Genomic DNA, 19764 nt, shown 5'->3' on the forward strand with positions numbered 1-19764 from the left:
AGGTGCTGAATATGGCCTTGTGAAAAAGGCACTTCATTAACTTTGAGACAGTTAGATTTAAGTCCTTGCTCCAAATTACTCAAATATTTTCACAAAGTGGAACAGCTCCTTTGAGAGAAGAACCTACGGAAGAATAACCATTTCTTCTTATGAAATGGAAGAAATAGCAGTAGCTGTAGCACCAAGTTACTGCTATTTTGGCATATGCTTATCTTTCTCTTTTGTTTTCCTACTCCCTATTTTCCTGAAATCTTTCCTGCCCAGCTCTACCTGCTAACTCTGTTCAAGTTGTCCTGGCAATGGTCTAATGTTGCAAAATTGTTCTGTGCCAAAAATTCAGCTTAATCCTGTTCCTGAGTAGTGAAGAGTCTGTGTTCCTCTACTTAATTTTTTGTATGGAAGTTGTGTAAATGCTTATGAAAATGTTGAAAGCTCTAATGGAATGTGATTCTGCTTACATCAATTTTATGATGAAGTAAATATTTGATGTTTGAATGACATACCTAACTGGTACATGACAATTCATCTCAAATTATGAGTGACATGTATTCCACTTGCCACTACTGTAAAATATTGCTTCTCATACTATTGCTCTGTGTTGCCTTTCTTCTGTCAAAGATTCTGTGAATGTTTGCTAGACTGAATTGTCACAGATGTTCCCTTGTCTTTGTGTGCATTTTTTCGCTCTGTCCCCGCTGTCCTGCCTTTTAAAATAAAGATATTATAAACTTGACTTTTGTCATCAGATTTTACTCTTAAATTACTAGATCATTTCTGAACTTCAGACAACTTGATATGAAAAGAGGCAAATTTTGTATCCTTCTAGAAAATTTTTTCTTTGCTAGAGTTTAGTTTCCTGTAAATGACCTTGAACTTGCTCATTTTTTTTATTGATACAAGAATAGATGTTTTATTCTCTTCTACTCATACAAGCTTTGTCCTGAGCTGGACAAAATCAGTAGTTATAGGCAAGATATTTAATTGTATTCTGCCAGTGTGCCAGAACATTGTCTTGAACTATCTTTACCACTGTCACAGTTCTAAATATCTCTTTAGAATTAATTCCAACATGCAATAGTGTATCTCACATCATACTGGAAGTGTTTTCATTGACTGCTTACAAGATAGTTGGGGGCTTCTGGAAAGCATTTTTGTTTAGACCTGTTATGTCCATACAAATGTAGTCATGCTATGAAAAGTAGCTTGTCGTAGCTTCTCAGCATATGTCATACATTTCTGCAAAAATAATAAAAAGGAGGAACTATACATATAATATTACCATTTTTATATGTATATAATATATATAAACACACACAAAATCTGTCATTCAAAAAAAGAAAAAAAATCTCATTCTTACAGGAGTAAAAGGTTTAAAACTTTATCTACTGTCAAGTTTCAAGGTTCCAGAATACAGTGTTTTGTAAACAGGACATGACTGACTTTTATACTGCTGTGTCAGTGTAACATTATAGTCACACTTCCTATTCCTGAAAGTAAAAGGTTACCAGCATCTGAGCAAATTACTATGGAGCATGTTCAGCCATGTGTGCAGCATGACTGTTGTTGCATTATAAATACTTTCCAGTTCTTTAATGGAATTTGTAAAAAAAAATCAGGAAATTTCAAATTCTGAATGGTATTCTGCATATAAGATAATAGATCTGGGTTTTATTCCAATTAATAAATCATTTTTTTTCCACGTGATAAAAAAAATTGCAGATCCAAACAGAGTTCAGATTTGATCTTTTGATTTTAAGCTTTCAATGCCAGACTTTTAGACCATGCAGTTTTACTGTGGGCTTCAGCTTGCGGGATTGAGATTCTTATCTTGAACTATCTATTTGAGTTGTTTCATTAGTTTCTGACATTTCTTGCCTTTGCTGAACTGTGTAACTGCCCCTTTAGGGTCTTGCTTTGACTAGAACTAAAAGGTAACGTGGAGAATTAGTGTTTGTCATTTATCTTCAAAGAAAAGTTCTGATATTTCAGAAACTCCTTCGTTAGGCAAAAACCTTACTCATGTAATTGTGATTGGATCCATAAAGGGAGTAGTACATGAGGGATTCCAAGCCCGGCTGCCTGCTGAGAATAGGGTTGCTGAAGAATAACTAAAAAAAGCATGAGGAATTGCCTCCCAAAAAGAGCTGTCTGCAATACAGACCTCTCTATGGCAGCATGAATGCAACATGCTTCCTATTTTTTCTTTTAGTTAATGTGAAAGCACATCAGCTTGCTTGCCACATGCATGTTTGCTGCTACACCTCATTGCACCTGCATGAAGTTAAATGCCTTTCCTACCAGGGGTAATAATTGAGTGATAATCACATAATTTCTGTTTGTACTGATGCCTTTTCCAAGTGTTTCAGACTGAATAACCAATGTGTTCTACATTATATGTCCTAAACATGCAAAAGGTACACAAAGATAAAATAACAAAGCACAGCACATTCTGCCTGTGGTTTCTGCTTGAGAATGAGCTCTCTGAGTGAAGGCTCTTCTCTAGGGCTACTCCTGCTTGCTGCTAAAACAGACAGCACATAAAATATTTTGGTGAAACTTTGCTTTCAAGAGCTGAAGCTTTATGCAAAATACCAAGATACTTGCAGTGTGTTGTAAGAGTTTAGTGTGGTGTGACTCTACAGATTTTTTTGATAATACTATTTTTTTCCTGTACTGTCCATTATCTGAAAATCATCTTTTGGGATGCCTAAATTATCCCAGTGTTTCATCATCGATCAAAATGTTCTGCTCTATTTTTACCCAGTACAAAATCCTGGTGTTGAAGCTTCCTGCTATAATGCTATATATGTTCACTCTCTTCACATAATGAGCGTGTGTTTTGAAGCAGTTGCTTTTCAAGGTCAATGCTTTTTCAGACAACTGTACTGCAATATGAGTCATAGGAGTTAATGACATAAACCATTCAGTATAAAACCACTGGCTTTTGGGTAAGCAGGAATTGAAAATGAGCAGTTCTCAGCCCCTTATTTTCCAATTCTCTCTGGTCACTGTAGCCATAAAGAGGAAATGATGGTGCAGAATTTCATTTCTCTCCTCTCTGCTCAACTGCTGTGGAGAGCAGTTTTCTCATCCAGGTTCCCTGGGCCAAAGAAAAGAGTCACACTTGAGTGAATCTCTGTCTAAAAGTATGGCAAAAATTGTTCCAAGCTTGACTCTGAAGATTAACTTCACCTTTTAAAATACAGCATCTCCATTTTGGAATAGACTTTGTAACATAAAAGCTATAGCAAGACATTGAAAAATTTTAAAGGATAGTGTAAAGTAACCTCCTGGGGTCTTGCTTATGATCTGACACTGGTTCCTCTGTGGACAACAATTCATCAGGTTGATAATTTGCACTGGGGCTATGGTTTGGGATATGCTTGTAGCTATAGATGCACAGGAGCTCCTTTGGGGAAAGGCTCAGAAGATTCTTAGCCCCATTTACATGGTTTTCTGAGTACAAGCAGGATACTTAGGGTGTAGCTTTCCTCCAACTTTTCTAACAAATCAAGTAAAAATCATTTAGCAAATAATTCAGCAGGTGTTCTGTTTGTGTTATGTCAGACTCCTGAGTTCATTGAACCTAAAGCCATCAGTAGTCTTTACTTTTTGGCTTTCTCCTTGGTGCTTTAAGTGATTTGTATAACAATGCCTTACACCTGTCATACTACTTACAGTAGGACCAAATACAGGGACGTGACAACGACGGGAATCCTTAGGAATCCAGTATATTTAAAATACCTGTTACAATATAATAATTACATGAAACTAGAGTTTCTTCCCTGTAGTAGTGTTGTCATATCCACATTAAATATATATTGTCATGCATCTGAATGTATTTTCTGCATCTAGATATAACTTCCCAAAAATGTAAATTGGGAAAATTTCTTCCATACTTCCTGCCTATGGATCTTTTTGCTCAGACCATGCTTTTAAAGAACAGTTGCACTTTATTAGAGAATTTAAACACTGCATACATTTATACTTAGAGCCCGGTAACATTTCAAGCTTGGGGTGGTTTTGTGGAGAAATTGAAGAACTGATACCACCTATCAGAATGAAGATGGTTTTATTAATAAAGAGGACGACTCCAGTGATTTCTACCCCAATTATGTTTTTCATATTTATTTGGGAAAAAAAGTCAGCCTGACATGTAGTAGCAGCTGAATCACCAGCTGATAGCATAGCATTTGAAGCCAGAATTAGAAGCCAGTGACAACTATATTAGACAATTAAATGTTGCTACATTACAGTCGCTCTAAGAAAAGCTGCTCCTGTTTGTCATACAGAGCCCTCAAAACAGTGGCTTTGCTTTAGGTTTTCCATCAAGACAGTGGAATCATTTCTTTTTTCTTTTCATGCAATTTAAGTGTGAGGGACTATTAAATGACCCCATATGACTTTCTGTATGTTAGTTGCTATTAAATGTTGTCCATCCTCTGGGGTCCAGGCCCAGAGGCAAATCTGTCGGCTGTGTTTCTCCCAGATGAGTATTAGGTCCTGATTTGAAATGTCAAAGATGGGAAATCCAGTTCACTAAGGAGTTTGTTCTGGCAGTTAATGATGTTATTGGGAAAATCGGTGCCTTGTTTCTAATATGACTTCTTAGGCTACACCATCCACCTACTTGTTCTTGTAATATCTTTGCCTGCTAGTTCAAAGATTTTTCTAGTATTCTGTAATTTCTTTCTGGAGAAGTAGTTGTGCGTCATCAAGGAAACTAAACATTTGAGTTGGCTTGGGTGTGTTTTTTAACACACTAAAGAGATTGAAATCTCTGGAAATATTTCTGTGATGCTTTACTGCACCATTTTCAATTTTCAAGCTATTTTAAATGGCACTAGATCTGCATTCAGTTATGTCTCACCACTGTCCTTGTAAACCATCTTTTTACCTTGTATAGGTACTTCACATACATGATATACTGTGTATATTGAAAGTAACATGTTATTTATCAGCTGTAGTTGCTTCAGGTGTGTAAATTAAGAGTTAAAAGGCAGAAATTCAGTCTTCAGGCAAGACACCTGCTCCGTTTTTGGGTCACCTCCTTTTGCCAGCACTGTCTCATGCATAACAAACAAACTGAAGGTTTTAAGTTGACATGGACAACGGTAGATCCCCAGCTTCCTGCTGATAGATTTGGAATCATGTCAGCAAGGGTCAGGAAGTGCAGTTGAAAGTGGTTCTCTCTGGCCAGCTTTGCAACTCCTGCTTCTCCGGCAAGCAATGGACAAACTGGACCTGTGCTTTGATAGCTCATCGCCATTTGTATGTTCTCTCAGATATGCTTTCCATTTTTCTAAAAGACCTCATGTGTGATATTTTGATTTGAATATTAAATTCTGGCTTTAAAAAACACATGCATGCTTTCCTTTTCCCTAAATAACTATTCATTGGTTTAAACTAATAATTTTACCCTAACACTGTGTACCTCCTATCCCTTGTAATAAGTCTATCTGGTATTTGTGTAGTAACCCTGGAACCAATGAATGCTAAAACTTTAAGTATCTTTTTACTTTAATCAATAATTTACATTCTTTGGCATCAGATCTCAGTATTGCACAGAATTTACAAGGTAATACTATAATAAAATTTCTCTTACAATACCTTATTTCATATTTAGGAAAACTCCTGAAAACCTTAACAGTCACTCAGAACAGCTCAAGGAGAAAGAAAAGCAAGGTTTTTTCAGGGCAATAAAAAAGAAAAAGAAGAAATCTCAAAATGTAAGTATGCAGCATTTCTAGTAGAAGAATTATTTTATTCATTTTGAATCATACCATTTTAATATGCTAGATTAGTACAGTACCTTTGTATTATTTATGATTGTATGTGTATACGCTTCTTTTGTTTTCTCTCTTCACTATATGAAAATCAAATTCTTCTCCTTTTCAGGGTTGATTTTTATGCCTTTTCAAATATTTCTTCAGTTACTAGTCATTACAAAATCCAAACTTATACCTTTGCTTTCATTCAGACCCTTTGAGAGCCAGTTTTTATGCAAGATTTAAGATGATGTTGCAAGAAATTCTTTTTCAGAATATGATGATACCATTCCAAGAATAGTAACTTCATTGTTGCATGTCCCCAGAGCTTGAATAGTTTCAGGCACCCATACAGAGAAAATGAGACTGTAACAAATCAGAATTCTTTCCAGTCTTTTTCATGGAAGTGTCTTGGTAACAGCCTCTATCTTCTTGCTGCATTCCATGACTGGAATAAGGATGATGTGTCTTAACCATTCTTAAGTGTTTTTATGTTTTGTTGAGGGAATGGATTATGGCTTTTGTTATTCAGTATAAGTCTTCGGTGTAGCATACATTTTTACATTTTCATAAATTTTTTGGGAGGGAGAAAGGACTTTCTTTTATCAGAAAGTAGTGGTATACTAACATTTCACAAATTTTTATAAGATATCTCTAAGAACTGAAGTAACCTAAACATAATCTCATTCTTAAATGACAGCTCTGGAAACAGTAAAACATTTAAAACTATAATGTTCCTGTAAGTGTAAAAGCAGTTACAGTTTTGAAGATTCTCAGAACTGAGTAAATCATGCTTACTCCTGGCAAAGGGGAGTGACTTAATGAAAATATTTACTGTCAAGGAAAATATTTACTGTCAAGGAGTTAGGTGATAGGACAGAGTTGGTGGAGGGCTGCTCTGATGAAAATTGGGAGAGATGAGTGATTATCAGGCTTTTTGTTGTTATGGTTTTTTTAAAATTGCTTTGAACTGTGTGGAGCATGTGCATATGCATATTAACTAGAACTCAGCAATGCACATCACTTCCTGCTGGGTGGGATTTACAGCAATGGCATCTACCTCTCTTTCTGAACTTGTTCACCCTCATATCTATATGCAGCTCAACTATGATCATTTGTATTAAACAACTGAATTAAATGCCTAGATTATAGCTCTGGGACTGCTTGATACCAAAATGTCCATGTAAGGATAACACCTAAGGCCACTGGTTCCAGTGATGCATTTTCAAGGGAGGAAAGAAAAAGGTATTAAATTTGCATTGCTATACTGTGCTGATTCCAGCCATGCAGACATGGTGGCAGACAACACTCCAATAGCTCAGCTGATAGATGGTGTATTGATTACCTCCACATTGAACTGTGTGAAAGAAATACTTACAAGATTGTGTTGCCTCTCAAAATCTGGCATTTGACAAAACACCTAAATCAAAAACTCTTTGATCTACAGCTACCAAAACCATCACTGATTACAAGCTAAGGCAGATTTATATAAAATCCTTACTTCTGTTTCTTCTCACTGTTAAGAAGTGGGGATAGAAAGGAATGAAGAGAGAGAGCGAAGGGAAAACGTTGTGTGTGCTACTTAGAGGTGGTATGTCCCAGAAAGATAAATAAATTAGTGAAATAATATAGTGATACAACTCTTTCATCCTCAGGTAGCAACTTGCTGAGATCTACTTGAGTTTTGGATCAAACCAGAGCTGGAGAAACCTCCTTTCATTTCTATTTACAGCTGATTGCCAGGACAGTATCTAGGCATAGACTGTACCACTGATGTGTGTACAAGTGTCTGGCTCAGACACTGGTCTTTGTTCTTATTCATCTCTTAGTTGAAGACATCTACTTAAAAAACACTGAGACAGTCTTTGGGCTCTTCCAACACAAAATAAAATTACTGCCTTCAATTCAGCATCAGATTTGATGTTAAAAGTTGTTCACAGCACTGTAATATTAACTCTTCAACTACACATATAATGTTTTCTGTGAATTCCTATTAAAAGTCTTAATAGACAGCTTGTTACTACCCAAGGTTTTTTTTTTTTTCTGAGATCTACAATTCATGTGGAGTTCTACAGGTATGAAATTCCAGTTATTTACTCAAACACAGACTTTCAGCAAGAAATACCAAACGAGACCTGGGGACTGTCACAGAGCTAGGAAGTACATGATAGCTAGCTGTTATTTACTTCTGATGTCCTTTGGCAAGTCTCATTTTGTTGGTGATCATCATCACAGGAGTTGTAAAAGATACCTGAAATTGGATTGAAGACATTTTAGTTATATCATTCTCAAAATATCTAATAGCCCAGAATTGGTCCCAATTCCTGACACTTCCTGCAGGTTCATTCATGGATCATTCTCTCTATGAGTTCTCCAGGTGCAGTCCCTGTGGGTTAGCAATTGTTACTGCCTGTTATGGGAATTCTTTACAGTACTGTTTTTTCAGAGCTGTTCTTATCCATTCTCCTTTTCATCGTCATCACCTCTTTAGTAATGTAGCAAAAGGTTTTGAGGATTGTTAGAATCACAGTTTTATGTCATCTGCCACCAAACAATTTGATATCCATGAGGGTTGTGCACAGTGTCAGTAGGCACTATCTTCAGGGGAGCCTGAGTTTTGCAGATTTTGGTACCTATTTCAAGCTATGGGTTTGAAGAAATTATCTGTTTTGGAAAAAACAGTTTCAGGTGAGCATTTCTCTTAACCATCTTTTATTCCTTTATAATTTACTGAATTTGAAACAGGAAATTCTTCTGACCATAATATTCCTAAACAAGCTATGCTAATTAATGATTTCATTAACTTGGATGGAATCTGGAATATGAGAAAGCTGTTTGAAAGCCCATGCTTTTGGTAGTGCACTTGTCATTGTATTTAGTCATATAATAATTCTGTTGCATAATAAAGATTTCTACTGGTGGACAGGAAAATGCAAAGCACAGTATATATGTCCTATGCTTGTTTGCACCTGAGCAGGGAAGAAACAGACCCATTTATAGTTCTAGTACCTTATAGTTCTGTTTGTTGCTCATTCATCTACTGGTAAGCTCTTTGGTGGTGCTCCATAAGTTGCAATAAAATAGCCAGTGTACTTGCAGCTATATGTGAAGTTGCTAATGGCATATTTGTGTTAGAACTGAAATAATTAATCTTGAAGCCTTAGCTCTTATTGCAAGTTAAAAATAGAAGGCTTTTTTCTCCCTAGAGTAACTATCAACTGCTCATTCTGAAACCAACTTCTGTTATTGTTAGTGTATCTTTAATATTTTCTTTATATAAAAAATAATAAAAATGTCATAGTGCTTTAGGTCATTATCAGAAATACAAATGATTGCCAGAGTTACAGGATTTAATTCAAAGCTCAGTAAAGTCAACAAGAGCTACCAGTTATTTCCAAAAGCCTTTGAAATAAAAACATTCTATATTCCTAATGAACATCTCTTGAATTTAAATACTATGCATTTAGTTTTTGTGTCTTATATTGCAGACAGACTCAACCAACGGCGAGAATCCAAGCATCAAGAAATCCCTCTTTCCTCTTTTTAATTCAAAGAATAATTTAAAGCATAGTTCTTCTTTGAAAAAACTTCCTGTAGTCACTCTACCAATGGTATTAATTTTTAAATACAGTAACACTGTAAAATGCTCCAGTAAATTTGTTTTACTGACTACAGCAGCATGTGGTTTATTTTCATGGTATCACTTCCTCTTCATGCCAGTTAAGTATCTTGGGCCAGTTCAATAAATTTAGGTAAAATCGGCAGTTTTGTTGAAACAGATTATGCCTCAGAAAAATTTTAATAGTCTTTGATATAGTAAAAATGTAACATACACAGTTCCAGAGAGAATGATCCTTGGGAGTAAGACTAAGGATGAGAAATAGTTGTGAAATTATGTATGTTTAAAATTGAACTGTCTCATTATGTTTCATTCAGGAAAGAAATCAACCTGGTTTGGTTTGTAACTCTATAGTAAATACATATTTTTATACAAACTACTCCTCTATATATCAATTTAAATAAATAAAATACTAGCAATGGATTATCTGGAGAGAACTTTAGCTCATGTGTTTGTTGTATTTTTGTTTGTCCTGATTGTTCATGATAAAAGACAGCTTGCATTAAAAATAGATTATATTTTGACTGTCCTCTTTTTACTTAGAATTCTTGAAATGAGATAAAAAGCTACATGTAAGTTTTAAATTATCTTTCTGCCATAAAGTTTCAGCTGTTTCCTAATTTATGCTTTAGTTTGGGATATTTATGGAGGAGAAGAAAGATGGGAATAGAGAAAGCGCTTAGTTTTGAGATGTCAGTCAAGAGATCAATTTAGAGGGATTTTGGTCTGCTTCACTCTGGAGCAAATTTATAGAACTGATCCATGGTCTTAACTGCAGTATGGAATGCTTTTTAAATTAAGATGAGGCTTAACAATATTTTGTTTTCAATTTTATTTTTGAGGCCTTGTTTAACTGCTCTTTCTTACAGCAAATAACACTAACAGCATGTGAATGCTCTAAGGGCTAAGGGTAGAACAAATCTGCATGATGTCCACAGCCACTTGCTCTTACTGTGGGGAGAATTATTGGAAGGTCATTGAATTCTGCTGCAGTAATGGGCTTCACTTGTGTTCTGTAATTAACTGTGGGAAATTATTTACATCTATTCTTAATAAAATACCAGGAGACCAGTATTTAATATTTTGTTGCAGATGCCTAATACTGAAGGTCAGGACCTCTTGGCATTACAGAAAGCCATTCATTCTTCCAATCACCAGAGCAGCAGGCAGAAGGATTGGCATCCTGAGAAGATGACAGAAATCCAGCCTCATGTAAGTGGCATTATCAATTCCCTATATATTAATATCACTGATGTATCTTGACAGCTTTTTCTCTGGTGAATAGAAGAATTTCATTTGACATTGTTTCCCAACTTTTTAATTCCTTGCTTACCTGCAGTCCTGCATAATTTTTTTTAAATGTGGACATGAATGACAAGGAAAAGAGAGACTAAATGTCCTGTGTCAGTCTTTGAGCCCTTTGAAATATTGGTTATGTTTTAGTATTATAGGCAAGCAGTGTTTCAGTGCACGTCTGTGGTAGTGATGCAGTGCTGTACAAAAGCCCTCAAGTCAGCTCTGTAAGGAATGGTGAATCTTGAGGGTTGGCTGCTGCTCAGCAGTTTGATACTTGATGTGGTCACCGAAGCTTCCAGACCATGTCACAGTGTGGCTGGCACAGACTGCAGTTTCAGCAGGCTACATTTTTGGAGCATAGCACTGCACTAGTATAACTTTATTTTTTCCAGTTCTAAAACCAGCTCAGTGGGCAGTGTTTGGGAGGGAGTCTCAGTGCCATGCTCCATTGTTGTCACATTGGAAACTGAAAAAGAGGGCTTGTTGCAGCTGCAGTGTTTGAAGAAACAAATTGCTCTGTGAGCTGTGGAATTTAACAAGACTGCTTTCATTCCACTTCGTGAACTCAGGCTTCCCCAGGCTCTTGCTACCCATTTTCAGTAACCCTGTATCACCATTCACCTTCAACCTGCTCACCAGTGAAAGAAGCTGCAGGAGACTAGAGCTGCCTATCACCCAGCTGCCAGTAAACAAAATATGTAACTTCTGAGTTCTGCCAAGCCTTGTTTCAGTGCAGATGGTTACTCAAGACTCACTCCAACCCCTAATTTATGTTCACAACATTTTTAAGAATTTGTGCTTCTGAAATCTGTTCCTCATAAAATGGGGCTGTGGTTCTTAAGTTAATAGCAGACAGACAGACAGGTAATGCAATTGTCTGTGCCTGCATTTTCAAAGGAAACAAGGATAAAATAATTGACAGGAGCAATTTTTTTCTGTGGGGAAAAAAGTTCCATGTTTTCAAGTAGCTAATAGATAGGACTGTGATGAGAAGATAATTTCACAAGTGTGTAGTTATAGCTTAGAATGAAATACCTCAAGCAAATATGAACTAAAAGGGACAAAGTCCTGTAAAGTTAAAGATGTTCAGTTTAGGATAGGACAGCTTTTTTATGGGAGGTCTGATATGGTGGAGCTTTTCTGCATGTCTTTCAGAGCCAGCCGTTAAAATCTCTCCGGAAGCTCTTACACCTCTCTTCAAACCATCCTGTCGCTGCTGAGCCCCGCTTCCAGCCCTTACCCAGCCAGCCAGCCAAAGCTTCTTTCCCTGAAGTGCGAATCCATCCCATGAGTCAAAGCTCCAGCAGCGGCAGCAGCAACGTGCGGCCAGAGCCGCAGCCAAAGAGCCGGCCAACGCTGCAGATCCCGAGCCAGCTGGAGCCCACCTGGCACGTGTCCCCCGTCAACAGGAGCGTGAGCGACGGGCCCCCCTACTCGGACCAGCTGCCTTCCAAGAGCGGCCAGAACGGGCACACCTACAGCCGAACAAACCGGTCGCGAATGCCAAATCTGAACGATCTCAAAGAGACAGCCTTGTAATGGCACTCCAGCAAATAGACCAGTGTGGGTGGAGATCAGCCTAGGGGAGCGGTGGTGTTCTGGTGATGGTAAGACTGCATTTTCAGCTTTTTAAAGGTGTGCAATATGTACATGTGGAGCTATGCTGTTCAGCACCACGAGAGAGTCAGGGATTATACAGGAACACGAGTGGAACTATGAATTACCGGTCAGCAGAAATGTCACTGGACGCCAGGCAGAGTGTGCTGATCAGGGAGAAAAATGCATTGTCATTTTCTCTCATTTACATTCCAGCTTAGTGCACATCTCTGTCTGAAAGCTGGGAGACTTCTGGTATGTATTGGCACTTCTAAGGGTGAAAACATTGTCTAGGCCTATGCCCTTACTACATTTTTTGCTGCCTAGTTAAAACAGTGGGGTTTATGTGATAAAAGTGTATCCCTGTTAAGGGTTTAAAGTTAAATTGTATGTCTTAAATTTGTTTTTTAAAATTCCATATTTGATAGGATTTGTAATATTTATTTATGATGACCTAATATCGTACTGTTATTATCATATCTTTTATGTTATAATGTAAAGTTATTTTGAGCTGTTTGAAACATTGTGAAGCAGTGCAACAGCTACAGTAGTTTCTATAAAAAACTAACAGTAACATTTATATATTGCATCAGGAGTATTTTATTCTATATATAAATATATATATATAAATGGAAAATAACTGTCTGTTTTTTAAATATACTCATTTAAAAGAAAAGTATTGTTATGACACTATCTGCCATATTTTTTATACATTTGTGATATAAAGTGCAGTATTATACTTCTAATAAAAGGAAGCTGAATGTGGATATAAACGTGACTGTAATAGTATGAATCTTGCTTGGCTATGAGAGCTCAGTATTATAGGCATTATTGGTAACAAAACAAAAGACAACATTCGAGTCCAAGCTTTATTATGGGATATTTTGTTGGAAGTATTGGCTAAATGTAAGAGACTGAAGAACTGTACAGTAATCTAAATGTGCTATGTTCTCCCCTGTCCTTAGCTTTCCTAGTAATATTAATGGGATTTCTGCATCTGCATCAAGAGCACAGAGCCCCAGTACCAAATTTTTGTTTCTTCTAAAGAGATAAAGTGCCCCATTACTACAAGCGAAAGCAGGTGCTCTTCCACTTAATAGCAGGGGTGGAAACCAAAGAAACACAGCATGAATTGCAAGTGAAATGCAAAACTTCGACACTTAAGCATAGCATGGCACTGCAGATCATGGTATAAGCTTTTATGCATATGTGTATTTTACATCTCTAGCAATCTATTAACTAATAAGATAAACACTGTATTAGAATTTAAACTACTCTTGCACTTTTTATTATATTTCAGGATGTATTTAAAGCTACAAATCTGATATTTGGATATTGAGGGAGAAGGTTGCCATGCAACTTGACTTCTCCTTAGGTCTTACTATCCAAATATTCCCATACCCAGTTCAGCTACCAGTCTCAGCAAAATACTAGATCTTGGGTTCCAGTCTCCTGTACAATGTAGTTAAAACTGCCTTTACCTTGGTGAATGTCAAGTGTAGCAAATACACACTCTGATTCCTCTGTTGCTACCAGTAAAGTAAATAAAAGGTGAGCCAGTAGGAGTCAAAAGAGTTATGCTAGTCTAAACTTTGTGCAATAAGAGGAGAGCCAGGCCTGTAGTGTCAGAACAATACAATCTTTCCTTTTTAAACACATTAGTTCTACTCCCTCATTACTCTGCAGCATACTTTGTTTTCTAAGACACCTGTACTTGCAAATACACTGGGTTTGTTTTTTTTTTTTCCAGAAAGAGATTAACCTGAATGTAAATTGAATGATTTAGCCATAGATGTAGTTAACAGAAGCAGCCAGGCAGTAAAAGCTGAACTTCCATCTTGGATAACAATGCAAACTGGACATGCTGTTCAGTACCTTTTGAGTCATACCAAAGTTCTAACAACAGCAAATTTGGCACCACTACTATAAAAATGGTTGTCAGAAAGAACAGTGTGGAAGGATGTTATATCAGTTTTGTCCAGGACTAAAAATAAGTCTACTAAATTTGAAAAATTAAAAAACAGGAATTCTTCCTTTGTCAATTGCCTGCAAGAAATGTGCATGTGATTTTTCTATAGCTAGATATGATATATAATATCTCTCTATATATGATATATATACTGTATTGATATATCATATATATAGCATATATAAATGCAGTAGACATGAAAGGATATTCAGTTTTTTCTAAGTTCAGTGGGCATCCAGGAAAGATATTGTGATATTTACGTGTCATCACTGTCAGAGTTTAGCAGCTTATTTTAACAGTCTCTGTTATTCATTGCTTGGTCACATGAGCCCTTTTAGCCCTGCTTTGAAATGGGCTGATGCCACTGAAATCCCTCACACAAGCACTGCCTGAGAGAGGGGGGCTGTAAGCAGTGGGGTTTGAATGTCTCTTCTATGGCAACAGAGCTGGTGAAGGGCCTGGAGCACAAGTCTTACAGGAGTGACTGAGGGAGGTGGGGGTGTTTAGTCTGGAGAAAGGAATCTCAGAGGGACCCCATTGCTCTACCTGAAAGGAAGGTGTAACCAGGTGGGGATCAGCCTCTTCTCCCATGTCTCAAGTGAAAGGATAAGAGGAAATGACCTTCTGTTGTGCCAGGAGAGGTTCAAATTAGATATTAGGAAAAAAAGATCACTGAAAGAGTGTTTAGGCATTGGAGTAAGTTGTCCAGGGATGTGGTGCAGACACTGACTCTGGAAGTTTTTGAGAGGCATCAGAATGTGGCACCTGGGGATATGATTTAGGAGGGACTGGGCTAGTTGATGGTTGGACTGGATGATCCTAAAGGTTTAATCCAACCTTGATCATTCTGCATTCAGTCTCACAGGGAATGTTCAGTCTAGACTCTTCTGTGCTTTATGGATATGTATCCTTTTGCCTATGCAAGGTTTTTAGCTTGCTGGTAAGATCTTCATGCTGGGATTGATGATAGTGGGCTACATGTGGTTGTTAGGATTTCTAGCAAGGAAAAATGTTTCTAAAGGATTTTTTTTCTCCGTACCCATTAAGTTAAATCAGGGTGGTCCCTGACTGTACATATAGCTGTTTAAAGTAGTTAGCAAATCTTCAAAGGTGACCCAAGGAATGTTTGAGTATTTGGTGGCCCATATTTACAGAAACTTGTTTCTACTTCATACTGCATTTTCCTTTTGAGTTCAGCAAACTGTAGTAGCTTTCCGTTTAATACTAAATTGTGTTGTTTGTATGTAGTACTTTCTTCTGTTGGAAAGAAGTTACAGTAGCTCGGCCAGCTGGTGCTGGGATGAATTCTGTATTTTTAACTTAGTCTAGCTTCCCAATATGTAGAATATGGCTAATGTAATTTTGTCAAGATTTTCAAAGGAGTCGTATTATAGTGACTGAGATTTTCTGACTTAATAAAGAGGAAGAGAATAACAGAGCAAACTACTTTGTAAGTGTGAGCTTTCCTTTGCACTGGTCTGTGAGTCCTGTACTACATGCTCTATAGATTTATTTAGTATAAGGGATCCTAGTTAAACTGTATTTTATTCTTTGGCAATCCTTTTGCCTTATGGCATCACTGATGATGTGAATAAAAAAGAAACTATGTTTCAGAAATTTATTGTAGTCATTTTGCAGAACTCAAGCTGCCTAAACTTGTCTATATGTTCTAGTTATAGCTCTTGAGCTCTTTTTAACTGAAAAAAAGCACCTTAAAGTCATCCTAAATGAAATTGTATAAATGTCTAAGCTGTCATTTTAAACTGCAATGTAAATGTGTTAACCTAGAACATCTGTTTTCAATAGACCTGGGCATAGAGGGCAGTCCCTTTGTCCATTTACTGCTTTTTGCTCTGTTTATTGCAGTCTGAGTTTCGTTGCTCCTCTGAGAGGTTGCCAGGAGAGCACTGGGCAGAGTTCTTGGCAGGAAGTCAATGATCCCAGATTTGTCTCCTAAAATATTCCCCAAACACCACTTGTTCTTTTAGACCAATATTAAAGCAGGCTTCAAACTTCCAAGTGCATGAGGCATCCTCAGGTCGTCACTTGGCTTGTCACCTTTCTCTCTGCCACACCAACTTGTTTCTGAGACCAAGGCTGGAGAGACTCTTCAGGAAGCAGTGGCCTGTGGTAGGCTCTTCCCCTTCCTTGTCATTGCAGATAGATTTCTTAGGAGATGAACCTCACTGGTTTAAAAAGCTGCATACCAACCTCTTCTTTTTTTCTTCAAAATCTGATGAGGTGTTAGCTGACTAGACTCCTAGGTTCACCCAGAAAAAGTTATGTATTCTCAACAGTTCTGTAGACCTCCCTATAAGAACACAGGGAGCCTATAAGAATACAGATTGTACAGCTCTGAAAGCGCTGTTGTGATTTAGGTAGCTAAGGCAAAACCTAGCCATTTTAAAGAGGAGCTGTCTCTAGAAATATTGAGGGTTTTATTCATGTTTCTTTTTTTTTGTTGTCTTGTAATGATTTAATAGTGAGACATGTTTCAAAATACTTTCATGTAATGAATTCTGTATGTGTTGATCACTGTCAGAGTAGAGCTGAGAGAATATTTGTATCCCAGTCACACAAAGAGTGTGAAAAGGATAGCCATATATGATATACTGCAAAATGTGGGGTGGCAATGAATGTTTTTTTTTTTTTCCATTCCAGCTAGCACGCATACTACATCTATTAATGGGGTAGTATCACAAACCATGCATTTAGGCTGTTGTTCATGTTAGTAGGCCCACCATTTGAAATAAGAGTGCCACAGAAGGTGGCTGGAAAGGTGATGTGCCCTATGTAACCATTTTTGAATAACCTTCAAATCAGGACACTATTTAAGAACAGGTGCCTTTCCCTACACAGCTCTTTCTGATGGTATCATGATATTAACCATTCATTAACTGGGTTTGTAATGAATGAGGAAAAAAGCCATTTAACTTCTGGCCTTTTTTTAAAAAGGGGTGATTTGAGTAAACCCTTTCAATAAAACAAAACTTGGAAGTTCTAGATATTGGCACCTTTTTCAAATGGTCAAGCAGCAGCAGTGCATCAGTGCTCAAGCTCATCAGGCAAGTGAAGGCTTGTGCTGTACTGAATGTTGTACTGAAACAGAAGATTCCTCATTTTGCAGTCACGAAGCACATTTCATTAAAAATAGCAAGCAGATTTTATAGGAGATCCTCTTTCAATTGTAAGAAAAAAGCTGTATTAGGTCATCTGTTCTCTCAGTGGAGTGTCTTAACAACTACCACATGAGAGAGCATAGGTAAATCTGATGGATTAGGTCTGAGTTTTACTTGTTCTGCTTGGATACAGATTTGTGACCTTGTGTGTGCCAATTGTTTGGTACAAAAGCTGGGGTTTGATCTACTCAGTGGAAGATGTATGCAAAGTGTGAGAGGACTGGCCCCACTGTATTTGGATGCTTTCATTCCACCAAGTCAGATTGCTTCTCAAGCTCTTTTAGAGCACAACAAAATATGCAGCTGGGCAAAAGTGACTCTTGAAACATGGTCCAAGAGCCTGAACATGGAATTTGTGTCTTAGCCTAAGAATGACTACACATCTCTTGTCTTCTCTGCAAGTCAATCTACCTCCTCTCTCTTGCAGAATGTGGTTGTGGTAGGGTTTGTTTATTCTGAGCTTATTGACTCCAAATTTTGAAGAGACATCTAAAACGATCCTTCCTCTAGGTACTGTTAGCAACCATGTAATAAAATATTGTTGGGCCTTCATCTGAAATACTTCTGAAACCTCCAAGCCATCTGAGCTCTTTCTCTAGAATCCCAGTGCCATCCTTTGCACTGCTTTGCAGTCTTCCCTTGGCCTTCCCCTCGTGGTTCTCAAATATTGCAGTTGCCTTGTTCTTTGTTGTTTCTCTAGTGCAGATTTTCAGGGAGTTAGAGGCCTTATCTACTACTCCACCCTATTTGCTGTTTTACTCAAACAGCTATCCTTAGACTTGCTCAGGATTTCCTTCATTTTAATTTTCCATTTCATCTGGGTGAGATACCTTACCTCATTCTGCCCCCACCAAAACACACTGCCTACCAGGCTTTTCGTTCCAGCAGGTCTCTGTTTTCACAGGGCATTGGTACTCTGGATCCATTCTGAGAAATGCAAGGTGGCATCTCAGCTGTACAGGCGTAGAAATGCGTTGTGAAGTAGCTGCTGTTGTAGAGCTTTCCATTAGCATAAAGATAAAGCATGTTCATAGCACAGGGTGGAAGCCGCTGTTCAATTTTCCTATAGGATATGAACCTCTTGGTGTAAACTCCTGACATGTAAATCCAGTGGCAGAGCTTTTAACTCTTTAGTTACAAGTTACAAGGCAAAACTTTAAGCATAGGGAGCTGTCTTGACCTTCCTTTCTTTTTTTTTTTTTTTTTTTTTTTTGCTAGTGCATATCTTAAACTCATACTACTGAAGGATATGACTAATTGAAAGAAGTAACTTTATATTTGGATTATATGGACCAATAAGCTAAAATCTTCCCAGAAACCATAATTTTGTTGGAAATTCTATGCAGGCATTTTAAAATCTGGTTAATCTGATAAGAAATTCCAGGACTGCACTGTAGAATGGTTAATTTTAAATTTGTGACATTTGGAAGAAAGAAAAAAATAGAAATTTAGGAATTTGGGGTTTTTTTTAACATCTGCCAGTACAGAGTAGCAGGCTGGGGAGGCAGCTTTCAAAACTTATAAATTTATGGATAAGATTCCCTGATGTATTTTAACAGCTATTAGAAATCTAAAGCGCACAAACTTTTAAATCTACCATGCTTTCTGTTGTAGAAGGGATATGTTGTGGTGTTAGCCTTTTTAATCCTGGAATACAAATTGATTTTAAAATGTGTTGAATATTTAAGGATGACTTCATGCAAGTTAATAAACCATTTGTAAAGTGTTTGTATACAACCCTTTGTATCATGTTGTTGGTACACCTTACCAAAATTTTTTTGAGCATGTATTCCATTCTTTACTTCTGTAAAATTTCTATTGTTGCTGTAAATATTCTAAAAGAGAAAAAAAAAATCCTGTGGTAACCTTAATTATCAGCATGGAAATGGTTAATTTTTACTGAGCACAATGTATTTTTGAATGGGCCTTCCAAAATATGTCTTTAATAAAAATGCAGATTTTGCACTAGAACCCTGGCACTGTTCAACAGCTGATCTTATTCCTGACACGTCTCTTCCAGAGCACCTCTTCATATGATAGCTTGGCTCAGATGAGTGGATGGTCCTGGACCAAAACCTGGTTTTGTTTCCTGGTCCTGAACCAGAACCAGGACTTCTGTGCCCAGTGGGTCACTGCCGGGTCCAGGAGCACCTCCTCCTTGCAGAGGTCACTTGTATCTGTCCACAAGCCTGATATTTCCATGGGATGTTTCCAAAGGGCAATGTCTCTGAAGCACCGTGTTGCCCACCATTCCTCTAGTCTCAGTGCAGAACAGATTCTTCCTTGCAGGGCAAGAATGTCTGCTGTTCTCTTCTTTGAACAGTACCAACCCACCAA

At 37.4% G+C, this 19764-nt stretch overlaps 1 protein-coding gene across 5 annotated transcripts in view; it reads left to right on the forward strand.

Annotated features, from left to right (window-relative positions):
* The window catches only part of CDKL5 (cyclin dependent kinase like 5), a 129821-nt gene extending 110423 nt beyond the window's left edge, over positions 1 to 19398 (forward strand). For 4 of the 5 annotated variants that reach the window (XM_072934353.1, XM_030281648.4, XM_072934373.1 and 1 more), the window contains exons 15-18: positions 5627 to 5729; positions 9257 to 9379; positions 10480 to 10599; positions 11839 to 19398. In XM_072934353.1, coding sequence (XP_072790454.1) covers positions 5627 to 5729; positions 9257 to 9379; positions 10480 to 10599; positions 11839 to 12222 — 730 coding nt within the window. In that variant the 3' untranslated portion in view covers positions 12223 to 19398. The remainder of the gene's footprint in view (positions 1 to 5626; positions 5730 to 9256; positions 9380 to 10479; positions 10600 to 11838) is intronic. The other variant, XM_072934384.1, reaches the window with a different exon arrangement.
* The last annotated feature ends 366 nt before the right edge of the window (positions 19399 to 19764 follow it).

This window comes from Taeniopygia guttata, chromosome 1 (assembly GCF_048771995.1).
Source record: "Taeniopygia guttata chromosome 1, bTaeGut7.mat, whole genome shotgun sequence".
Lineage (NCBI taxonomy): Eukaryota > Metazoa > Chordata > Aves > Passeriformes > Estrildidae > Taeniopygia > Taeniopygia guttata.